Genomic DNA, 12,316 nt, shown 5'->3' with positions numbered 1-12,316 from the left:
GCTCGCGGGGCCGGCGGCGCTAGGCCCGGTGGTCCGGACAGCTCCGGACGGTCACGGGGAAGCCGAACTGAGGATGGCGGTTCCCGGCGCCGGGCAGCGCATCGCCGCGGGCAGGGCTGCCCTTGCGGCAACCGCGGCTGTTCGGCAAGGCCTGGGACAGGGTCGGACCCCGCGGAGAGACCCCCGGGCCCCGGGGAGGGCAGGAGGGGAGCAGGACCGTCAGCATCGCGGCTTCCTCGGGGACCGCTCCGGCCCCGCCCCCGTCCGGCCCCGCCCCTCCCGCTCCGGCTCGTGGCAGCCGCCGCCAGGCGGTTGTTTCTCGCGGCGTCTCGCGCGGTCGTGACGCGCGGCCACGTGACGCGGCGCCGGCCGGGCCGCGCCGTTCGGCCCCGCGCGAGTGACGGGAGCGGAACCGGGAGCGGAACCGGCACCACGACGGCACCTGCGGGGCGGGGCCGCCAGGGAACGGGCCCGGGGGGAGGGCAGCTGACGGGGAGGGGCTGAGGCCGGGCCGGGCCGGCGCTTTCCGGTGGCCCGCAGCGAGCCGCGGCCTGGTCTACACGTGGGGCCTGGTCCCGCCGTACGCTCCCGGTGGGTCCGCGCCCCCGGCGGGGTTCGGCCCCGCGGTCTTTGCCCAGCATGCCGCCGCCGGCAGAGCCGCAGCCGGAGGCGGTGCCCGAGCCGGTGTTGGAGCAGTGGCGGCAGTACAACGAGACCGACCGGCAATGGGCGCTGCGCCGCCGCTTCATCCTCCGCCACCTCCCCGCGTACCCCGGCGCCGCCATCGACCAGCTGCTGGCGCTCTCCGTGCTCTGGACCAACCACATCTTCATGGGCTGCAGGTGAGGCCCGCGGGACACGCGGGGCGGCGGGCGGTCTCTCGGCTCACCGGGCCCGGCGCTTGCTGTCAGCCGGGGGTACCCCCCAGGACGGCGGGGGTCGGGGGGCTCTGTGGGACGACCCGTGCTGCGGGCAAGACTCAGGGTGGAAGTTTGAAACCGGGACGGAAGCCCCCGCGCGGAGAAGGGGCGCGGGTTCCTGTCGTGGCCGAATCTCGGCCCCAGATGCGTTTTAGAAAGTAGCTGCAGAAGATCTGGGATGAAAGGGGCTGGTGCAAGAGAACTTCTGTCCCTGGCCAGTTTTGTTTGCTCGAATATGCCGGTGTTTGTATGTTGGAGGGGAGCAAGCCACTGGAAAAGTTTATGTGTGTTTTGAAAGTAGTTCCTGATGTCCCGCCCCCGGGACTCGTTAAGCTTGTGGTGCTGTGCTGTGTCATTTAAATGAGGAGAGAGTTCACCTAAGCACAAAGCAGCCTGTACAGTCTTCTGAACGCTCAGCTTTTCTGAGAGAAATAGGCGGGGAGAATGGAAGGGGTTTCCTTTCATCCAGCCATGCTGTCCATAGCCAGGTCGTGGAGATTTGCAGAAACGTTACCCACGTTCCACTGACACCTTTGATGGTGTGATTGTTTTTAAATGGACGGAAGGACAGAAGCAGTTGCTTAATGACCAAATTCTGTAAACTGTGCAGTGACAGAGGAAGTCGTGAGCATTGACAGCACACAGATGGACTTTTATTCATGTTCCATCCCGTAGCCTTGTGGGGAAATACTATGTGTCGTCTCTACAGAGCAAAATTAATATCTTTAAATACAGATCTGCCTGTTTCCTTTTTTTTTTTTTTCGTCGGGGTCAGGTACTAAACTGTTCTGCTCTGCAAGCACCAAAATTTGACATAGATTTAAAATAGTTTCCAATTCCAAAGCTTGAGCAATATGTTAAAATTGAGAATGTCTTCTTCATATACAGTCTGTGTGGTCCACCTTAATGTGTTTGTATGCTGTCTTGATGGGGGACCTTCTTTGTGCCAGGGATTTTGGGAATGGTGCAATAAGCAGTTACAGGGTGCTGGTAATAGAAGTGAACAACTGTGTGGGAAGGTTCCAAATCCCAAAAACTGATGCAGTTTAAGCCTGTCAGTGCACATACTTTCTGCGATGGACTCTTTCACCTGCAGCTCTCAGGAGAGATGAGATTTGGGCCGGATGCAGTCTAGAGCTATTATCACTGAGGCTGTTTCCCCAGAGCCGGTGTGCCTGGCTGGAAGCACTGCACAGGAGCACACTGTGCTGTTAAAACAATTCTAGCTTTACTTACAGTTGCCTAGGGAAGGAAGGGACCTGCAGTGTTCCCTGGAACTGCCTTTTGCTGTTTGGGAAGAGTTGTTGTCAAGTGAATAGCTTCAAAGTTTGAGAGATTTTTGTTGTTTTCTCTTAAGTTTGTTGGCTGGTTTTTGGTTTGGGTTCGTGTTAGGGTTTTGTTTTCCTAACACTCATTTCTTGCCAGGGGAAGACAATCTGTTTGTCAGTGTAGCTCAGCTGGTTAGAGCAGAGTGCTGATAAATGACAATGTTGTGGGTTCAATCCCTGTATGGGCCATTCACTCAAGACTTGGACTCGATGATCCTTGTGGGTCCCTTCCAACTCAGACTATTCTGTGGTTCTGTGAAGAACAGATCAGAGGCTTTGCTATGAAATCTGACTGAGTGTTCTGCTGGGAGATGATGTGGAGAGTGTCCAGAAAACATGGTCTGTGAGGAAGGGGTTAAGTAAAAGGCTTTGTTTAGTTTAGGTGTGGATGAGAGAAGGTGCTCCTGTGCCCAGATCTGTTAAAGGTGGCTGAGAATGGGGGCAGTAGTGCAGGAAAGTGTTATGCTCCAGAGCTACAGGGATCAGGGTAAGGGATAACCTATTAAAGTCACAGCAGACAGACTTCAGTTAGGTACTGGAGGCACTGGGTTCCTCTGGCCAGATTAGACAAACACATGTTGGGACTGGTTGATCTCCTCCCCGCCCCCAGCAGAAATACGAGCCCCAAAGGTCTCCATCCTTTGTGAAGAACGACAGGTGTCAAATTTTACACTGTTCTTGCACCCTGCTGGAAAGGGACATTGTCCATCACAAGTAATGTCATCTTGTCCCTGTAAGCCAGAGAGAGGAACAGATTCCCACTCCTCTCTCCTTTGCGAGAGAATGAGGGTATGTCTTGGTTTGAAAGACAGGCTTCTGCCAAGGAAGGCGGGAACCTCCCTTGGAACAGAAAAATATGACCCCCTTCCCTCCGAATTATTATAATTTTGAAGTTAAGGGGCTTTCAGGCAAAGATATGGGAAAAGTAGTAACAGTTCTTTACCAGTATGTACATATATAACAAGGCAAACAAACAACAACACCGGCAGCAACAACAACCAGAGCCAGAACCCAGCGCCAGCCTCTCTCGGCTGTCGGGCCCTTTCCCCTCGGGTGCAGTTCCGCTCGCAGCCGGCAGGGGCGCTGGCGGCTCCCGGCCGGGCAGGGCGGCTGCGATGGTTCCCCCGCGCCTGCAGGGGGCGCTGTGCCGCGAGCTCGGTACCCTCAGGTGGTGATGGCGGGCGGGCTGGATGGCGGAATGGGCTGCAGCAGGAACCTCGGAGCGGCGGCTGGGACGGCAGGGGCGGGCACCACCCCCGGGGTGGCGAACAAAATGTAACAGAAAACTCCCCAGCCTTAGCAGGAGCTGTAGGGCTTGGGTGGACACGGAGTGCTGGATTAGACTGTAGCGAAAAAGGTAGAGGTAGCGGCAGAAAACAGCAGGGCTGGGCAGCGGCAGCCGGGCTTCTCCGTAGCCGGGGAAACGCACCCTCCGGGAAGGAGGAGGCTGTCGGAGTCCCGGTTTTTTTTCCCCCGAGGAATAAGGTCCCAGTTCAATGGCTGCTCTTACGAGCAAAGGCCCACCCACAGCAGGAGAAGCAGTACAGGGCTGGGCTCCTGCAGTGGCAGTGAATTCTCTCCGCAGTAAGCAACAGCTCGACCGTCCTCCGATGCAGAGAACGAGAGGAGCTGACTCCAGCCTCTCCCTGCCCAGCCAAAATCTCACGGTATCTTTGCCCTTCCCAAGAGAAAACCCGCCAGGTAAGAGAGTAGCCAGCAGCATATTTCCTCCACCTTGGCCCTTTCTTTTGTCTCTCTTAAGTACCGGTCATTATTGTCTCTTAGCAACAGATGGGACAAAATTCCATGAGCAAAAGATACAAGAGGAAAAATCCTAACCCCCAACAGAGTATCACCACTATCTCACCTCTTTTTGATCCCTCCTGGCGTTTTCTTCCCATTCCCGGTTTTACTGCCTCTGCTGACGGCTGAGCTGTAATGGTGAAGCAGATACTGCAGTAGTCTGTGCTCAGTTCTCACCCAGGAATTTATACGGATCTACTTTCTGCCTGGCCCTCTAAATCAGGAGCAGGAAGAGTCTTTCTTGAGTGGAGGTTGAGTAGATTTCCAGAGCCCTTGGAACAGCAGTATTTAGAAGCTGGTGCAAATTACTGCAGCCCTGGCTGTTGGGACAGTAGTGGACTCCTGTCTGTGGGCGGTGCTCCGATGCCTTCTGACTTTGGAAGGTGAGCATACCATGGAACAGGTTCAGCATTGCTCTTCCTCCATTCTGAACCATGGTGTGAAACTGTCAGAGGCTGGTGTCAGGCTGTGTTTGTAGGCTCTCCTTGGATAGAAAGGTTTGGGTTTCCTTGTTCAGCCTCGGCATACAAATGGCTCGAAATCATGTGACGGATCCCCAGAGCAATGGAGAACTGAGCTGGTGGGAGATGTAAGGCCTAGAGGGATGGGATGGGGCTGTGCCATGCATGTCCTGCCTATGTGGAACTGTGGATGCTGCAGCAGGGTCAGGGTTTGCTCAGAGCTTGTCACAGCCACCTCACCTCTCTCATGGTTCAGGAACCTCAAAACATTTCGGTTACAGCACCCAGGTAGGATTTAGTTTGGCTTTTTAAAGAGTGGTCAATGAAGGCTGAGTAGTGCCTTTGTCACCTGACATGGCAGTTGCAGTGTTGGTGACGTGCAGGCTCTGGCACAGGACTCCAGTGCCAGTCTGAGCTCCTGTGTTTGGTTCATTGAAGCTGCTGCTCCTCCTTCACACCCCAGTGTTCATTAGTGCTCCTGGCAGCTCTGCCAAATACTGTATTTTGTCAGATATTTAAATTTCAGTTTAGAACACTGTCGGTGTGGTGGCTGCATGGTTTATCCACAAGTGGGTTCCTGTAGAGCCAGGTCAGCTGGTGTGCGGCCGTGTGCCCATGCCGGACCAGCTGTGGTGTGGGGACAGTGGTCAGTGCTGTGCTCTGCTCTAGTAGAATCAGAGGGGCATCTCCTTTGCACAAGCTGCTGTGTCTCAGGTAGCTTTAGTTCTTGTTTTTCATAACAAAAGCTTGTGTGTGCATGCGTGCTGCCCGGTGGGGCCGGCTCTGAGGTGTTTTGCTGTTGAACCCACACAGATACGGCATGCAGGTCATGGAGAAGGTTCTCAAGATGGCTGAAGGCATCGACACTGGGGACACGAGGTCATACGAGTTGGTCCCCAACAGGAAGCTAAAGAGATACCGCTCTCCATCGGACAGTGAGTACATCTGCCCGTGTTAGAGATAATGACCCCTTCCCTGTCTGGTGGACATCACTGGGAGTGTGGGGACACCAGTGTGCCACGGGGCTGCCTCCAGGACAGCTGGCACGGCAGACTGGGGATAAGTGCCCATGGTGTGTTCTGTTGGACTGCAGAGCAGTTCCCCCTCCTCCGCCGTGTGCGCGATTCACTCAGAGTTCTATCTTTGCTTAAGAAAATACCATTTTTCATTTCAGTTATCGGGTAATTGGTTTCTCCTGGGGATGTTGTCTGGAATCGAATACCCATCTGGCTTTGTCCGCTGTGGTGAGGGATGATGTTCTGACCCAGGGAAGGATTGTACTTGTACATAGAGATGTGGAGTTCAGCTCATTGACTTTGAGTTACAACCTGCTTGGAGCTTTGAGGGGATGGGGAGCAGACATGATGTGTTGTTTTGGGTTTTTTTTCCTCCCTGCTGGGCCTGGAAGAGTCCTGTATATGTCAGCCCAGTCCCATGGTCTCAGGGATCAGTGTTCCAGCTGTAGCTTTTCCAGTGGAGGAAATGCAGCAGGCAGAGAGGGATGGCGGTTCGATTGCTCCGTCTGCTGGCTTCTCCATGGCACCTTCAGAGCTGCCTGCCCTCCCTCTGGAGAGGGGTGAGAATTGTGCCCGGGTGCGGGCAGGCCCCTGTGTCAGTCAGCATTGTGGCTGTGTGAGGCACAAATGGTCAGACAGCACGGGACTCCTCTGGGCTTGGATATAATCTCTAGCTCTGCCAAAGTTGCTTGCCTTACTTTGATAGCCAGGAATCTTTCTGTGCTTACATGGGCCAGCTGCAAAAGTGAGGAGATACTGCTCTTGTCCCATGATTTGTCTGTCACAGGCAACAGCCCTGAGAATTCTCTAGGACTTGTTGCACAGACAGCATAGTGAGCTGTTCTGCTGGCAAGAGCCTTTAGGTGCTGCTGCAGTGCAACCATCAAAATACAAACAGAGGAAGAAATGCAAATCTTGCCGTAATTCATGAAAACTGATGGGCAAAGCATTTAATGCGCAAGAGCTTTGTCACCTGATTTCAGTACAAAGGAAGGGCTATTTATACTGTGTGCAGGTGGTGTTTTCACCTGCAGCGAGCTGGGTGGTGATACCTGTGCTGTGGTGGTTGATGTCTAGACAGTTGTACTGCCTGACCTACAGCAGGGCCGCACATGTTGGCACTGGATTAAGCAGCAGTTCCTGGCACTGAGCTGGCCTCCTGCTCCTCCGATGAAATTACACATATGTACCACTGCAGCATGTGGGTGCTGAATTTTCCACGGGAGAAGTCTTGTGTAACCATCTCTTGGATGTAACATATTTGCTTGTCAGCTGTTTGATTCTCCCTTTCTGCAGTAGGTGTGCACGTCAGGATAGTCTGTCTCATTTGCATTTCTTCTGGTGAAGAAACAAGAGGTCTGTCAGTAATGGGGCCCCCAGTCACTGCAGCTGTCCCTTGAGGCTCAGGCAGATTTCTTCATGTTTGCTGCCCTTTAGCCCAAAGCAATTACACTGAGAGAAAATGTGCTTCTGTTAAGTCAGTAACAGCCTTGTGTGTTTTGGAAAGGAGGGTTCGGTATCACTGTGTTCCACCTCACATGAGAAGACTTGAAGATATAGTAGTTTATCTGACATGATCCTGCAACCCTGCAGCAGAGTCAGAGCTGAGTCTCTAGTCCTGCTCTGGTGTTCTGTCTTGTTGGCCATAGTTTTACTTATTTTAGTAGATTTAAAGGGATTAACTTCAGAAATGACCAGGTAGGTCAGTGGGCAATGCTGGAAGGCAGCATCATGTAACTAAATATGTAGAGATTTTTGTGTGGTAGTTGTGAAGGTGGAAATACCACTGTAGTGACCTGCACAAGATTGACTGGTTGTCTTGGATGAATTGTGAATGTCTTTTGGAAGGAAACCTTTTGGGTTTTGACTAAGGAGTGCAAATCCTATGTTCAGAGCCTGCAGGCTCCTCTTAAAAATCACTTTCTGAAAAGACTGTCTCCCTGTCATAGCCCATATTGGTAATTCTGTAATTTTCTTCCATCTCATAGGTCCAGAGCCAGAAGAGATTCCTGAGCCACCCAAAAAGGTAGTCCCCAGGTTCCGAGTGCGACCACGCTTTGAGCCCATACACTTTGTCACCAGCGCTGAGAAGGATGGCAAGAAGGACAGTTCTCTGGATAACCAAACGCAGGAGGTGAACCAGGAGGCAAATACAAACAGCATGGCACAGCCAGCTGAAAACTGTACAAATTCTTTTGTGAATGCACGAGAGGTGGATCCCCAGCTCTCCAGCACAGCTGGGCTTGGCTTTGCAGGCCCAGCAGCCACAGTCAAGAAGGCTGTGAATAGTGTGGACTCTACCACAAGCAGCGCCTTGCAGGTTTCTGTTTCCCCTTCAACTGCCCCGTCTGCATCAGAGACTTTCCCTCCGTCAGCAATAATGCTGAAGCAGAGCTTTATGGAGAAACTGTCAGCAGCTGTCTGGAAAAATCTTACTAATCCAGATGCAAACACTGGGACAGATAAAATTAACTTCACGTATCTTTTGACACGTTCAATTCAGGCATGCAAGACAAACCCTGAATATATTTATGTTCCTCTGAAAGAGATTGCCCCTGCTGACCTCCCCAAGAGCAAGAAGCTCCTGACAGATGGCTTTGCTTGTGAGGTGCGATGTCAGAACGTCTACCTGGCCACCGGCTATGCCGGCAGCAAAAACGGATCCCGGGATCGAGCTGCGGAGCAGGCAGTGAAGCTGCTGAAGAAATCTGTGGAAGTTCGAGTTGTTCAGCGGAAGTTCAAGCACACCTACCACGAGGACCTGGTGGTTTGTGAGGCAGGTGTGTGTCGCCCAGATTTCCCTCCTGCTCTCAAACCTCATGAGGAGTTTGTAGTTGCCAACAGGGACTGTGTCCCGATGCAGCCTGGTACTGAATCCATAAAAGGTTCCACGAATACCAACAAACACTGGACTAGTTTTGTCCTCACAGAGAATGCCAGCGATGCAATAGGAATACTTAACAATTCTGCCTCATATAACAAAATGTCTGTTGAATACAAGTATGAATTAATGCCCAACCGCTCGTGGCGTTGTCAGGTGTATCTCCAAGATCACTGCCTGGCCGAGGGATTTGGCACAAAAAAGACGAGCAAGCATGCAGCAGCTGAGGAGGCACTGAAAATCCTGCAGAAGATGCAGTCAAATATAGCATCCCTCAAAGTGACCCAGGTGCAGAAAGTGGGCTGCTCGTCACGGGGCTCTGGGAGGAAGAAGGACCTGAAGGACCTGGTGATCTATGAGAACTCCAGTAACCCGGTGTGTACCCTGAACGACACTGCCCAGTTCAACAAGATGACGGTGGAGTATGTCTTTGAGAGGATGACAGGCATGCGATGGAAATGCAAGGTGATGCTTGAAGATGAATTCATTGCAGAAGCAGTTGGAGTGAAGAAATCTGTCAAGCATGAGGCAGCAGAGGAAGCTGTGAAAATCCTCAAAAAGACTCAGCCAACTGTAGTTAATAACCTGAAGAAAGGCACCGTCGAAGACGTCATCTCCAGAAATGAGATTCGGGGTCGATCAGCAGAAGAGGCTTTCAAACAGAAGATCAAAGAAGACAACATTGGGAACCAAATTTTAAGAAAGATGGGCTGGACAGGTGGTGGCCTAGGGAAAGATGGTGAAGGAATTAGGGAGCCTATTTCAGTAAAGGAGCAGTTCAAAAGGGAAGGACTTGGGCTTGATGTAGAAAGGGTGAACAGAATCGCTAAGAGAGATATTGAAGAGATCATTCGAAACTATGCACGCTCAGACAGTCACATTGACTTGACTTTCTCTAGAGAACTGACCATGGACGAGCGGAAGCAGATACATCAAATTGCTCAAAAATATGGTCTTAAAAGTAAATCCCATGGGCAAGGACACAACAGATACTTGGTGGTGAGCAGGAAGCGGCGCAAGGAAGATCTGTTAGATCAGCTGAAGCAGGAAGGCCAGGTTGGGCATTATGAGCTTATCATGCCCCAAGCAAACTGAGGTGAGGTGTCCCCTTTGACCAGAGACTGAGTTTTCTGGGCACTCGACTAAAGAAAGAGATGCTGCATTTTTCTTGTGGGTAATAATGACATTAAAGTCTTTTACTTTGGCAATATAATTTCTAAAATGTTGTTAGGTGTTTAGGACCGACCGAGTTCTGTTCAAGAGCATTAGCACAACGCAAAAGCAGTAGTGCTGTTACTGTATGTGTCTTTGATATTACTTGTTCCTTCACATTTTAATAGTTTTGTAATAGCAATCACATATGTCCAATGAGAAGGAATTTGACATCATTTAAAATTATAGGTCCCTTATTCTTTTTGAGCAAAGAAGGAAAAAAAAAACCTTTAAAAAAATTAACAAGCAAAGAAAATGCAGTCTGGGGGCATAAACCTGTATGTAAAATTGGTATTAATGACTACAAAAATAAAGTTTTATTTCTGGAAAAAAAAAAAAAAATATTTTGTCACACTTTGTATAAAAAAAAGTGTGAAAACTTGATTATTGTTGAGAAATACATATATTGAGGTCTTGTCTCTGCTGTGTGTGTATGTACAGTATGTAAACCTTAATCAGTTTAGTGGTAGTGTTATTCATAGATTTCTACCTTGCATCTCCCATTCTGAGAATCACTGAAGTCACCTTCATCGCCAGCGAATGGGACTGAGAGAATTCCAGCGTGTTTCTACCTTGGAGAACAGCTGACATGTGGAAATAACCATGGTGAAGTGTGAAATATAAAAACTGGAGGTAAATGCAGAGCCCACGCTCAAAGATGCTCATGTAGCTTGTGGGGACTGTTATATAACTTATTTTTTTACTTGGAATATCAGCTCTTTAATCCTGAACAAAACTGAATCTGTGCCTGGTTATTTCTCCGCTCCATTCCTGTACCGGTGCTTGTGTCTGGTGAGGGCGATTCCCAGGAAACTCCTGGCCTTGCTCTGACCATGTGTGAGTGTGGAAGCTCTCCAGGGCTGGCTTATGCCACCGGGAGGCCGGAGTGTTTCCCTCCTTTAGAGGGAAGCACCCTCTGAGCTCCATCTGCGCTGCTTCACTGGCAGGATTACAGGACACAGTGCTCTGTGAGCCTTGGAGAACACTCACTTCATGCTTGGGAAGCTTAAAGCATAGGGATTGACCTTGGAGGAACCAGGAGTAAGGCATGCCTAGAGCTGCTGATAATTCTGTCAGCAGTGGGGTCTGAGATGCTTCTGTACCATGAAGCCAGTCCTAAGGCAGTGTTTTTGTCTGGTCTCCTGTTGCCGTTTCTCAGCCATCACCTTCAGTTTTCTGCTGCTTACATTTGCCTCTCCATCTCTTTATACCCACCTGTATCTTTTTTCCCACATCTTGTTCTGTTTCGTATTTAAATGCTCTCAGCACTGAGGTGAGGATGCTTAACCTCAGAATGTCCCGGTGATGAGCAGTTAGAGGGATTTTCATCCCTGCAGGGTGATGAGGAAGAGGAGAGGCTGCCCTGGCAGGAGAGACTCAGGAAGCAGAGAGCAAGCATCCTCTCTGCCTGGCTGCAGCACAGCTTCTGCCTGCTTGGACTGCTGAATAACAACTTGCTACTGCTCTGAAAAAATATTGTGGCAGTTAATTCTGGAAGTAGGTTTTTTTCCATTTTGTTTGGGGTTGGTTTTTGTTCATTATTTCTTCTGTGTCTGAATTCTGCTCTCAAGAACACTGGGCTCTAGCAGATGGTGCTGTAGGAGTGGAAGAAGCCTGGTACTTTCTAGGCAAAGAAGTGAAGCTCCTCCTTCCTAACTTGGGTATGCAGCAGGGTGTTAGAGCTTGGTGATGCCAAGGAAAGCAGTAAGAGCACCACTGGTATTCGAGATTAAAAATGGCTCTTTTGGGAGAGATGGGGCCTAGCTGTAGTCACTGTACCGCAGCAGGGGCAGCTGGCCCGGGCAGTCTCTGCAGGACGCCGCCTTTCCTGTCCTGGGTCAGGGGCTGCGGCCCCTCTGCTGTCACGGTGTCTGTTCAGGACCTGGTGCGGGGCTCTGGGTTTGGCTGCCGGGGCCTTAGGCGGGAGCGGAGAACGGCAGCGTCGCTGCCCCCAGGGAGGCTGTGGAGCCTCAGCCTTCAGGAGAGACACCATAGGGGCTATGATGGAGTCAGTAGATAAAGGCCTTGCCTGAGCAAGGTGTGATGATGGGATTCTTTTGCACCTCAGTGCTGCTCCTTTCTGGCTGCCTTAAGAGTCCAATCCATTGGTTTGGGTTTTTTTAACTAGTGAAACAAACACAAGAATAGTGGGACTGCTACAAGGGCCTCTGTGGCCTTAGAGGAAGTTGGCCCCCTCAGAAAGGGTTGTGCTTGCAGAAGGCATTACGGCTGCTCCATGTAAGGCACAAGGCTGTTCAAGGGTACAAGCTGTTGTCACTGCAGGTACAAATCTGTATTACATTTTTTGAAAGAGCCCATGCACTTGTAATTGTGGAGCTCAGCAGCAGAACCAGCTTTTGTTATCTGCCACTCATCATAAATCCTGTTCTCCACCTGCTAAGACAGGCGGAAAGTAAATGTGATTCCTGTATCAGCTGAGCTCACCAAGTTGCTGTAGCTAACTAACTCAGAATCACATGCTCCTTTTTATCCACAGCCCAGTCCACACCCTGATCTTCTGCAGGTGCAGCCAGCCCTGTCTCTCCTCCTCCTGGCTCTGGAGTCGAATTTATCATCCTGCACTACCCCTGGCACACCTCTCTCCCAAATGCTGCCCATAGCAGAAGTAGTGCACAGTGCTGGAGCTTGACCCCCACACCCAACTCCTGGCAGCCCAGTTAAAGAAGCACAGTTA

The 12,316-nt window shown here is 51.1% G+C and overlaps 1 protein-coding gene across 1 annotated transcript; it reads left to right on the top strand.

The window, feature by feature from the left end:
• Window positions 1–510: 510 nt before the first annotated feature.
• Window positions 511–9,947, top strand: NKRF (NFKB repressing factor). Its single transcript, XM_032124332.1, has 3 exons — window positions 511–842; window positions 5,326–5,447; window positions 7,517–9,947. The coding sequence occupies exons 1-3, from the start codon at window positions 640–642 to the stop codon at window positions 9,502–9,504; spliced, it is 2,313 nt and encodes a 770-aa protein (XP_031980223.1). The 5' UTR covers window positions 511–639; the 3' UTR covers window positions 9,505–9,947.
• Window positions 9,948–12,316: the final 2,369 nt, after the last annotated feature.

This window comes from Corvus moneduloides, chromosome 14 (assembly GCF_009650955.1).
Source record: "Corvus moneduloides isolate bCorMon1 chromosome 14, bCorMon1.pri, whole genome shotgun sequence".
NCBI lineage: Eukaryota > Metazoa > Chordata > Aves > Passeriformes > Corvidae > Corvus > Corvus moneduloides.
This window is presented reverse-complemented; position numbering and strand designations above follow the sequence as displayed.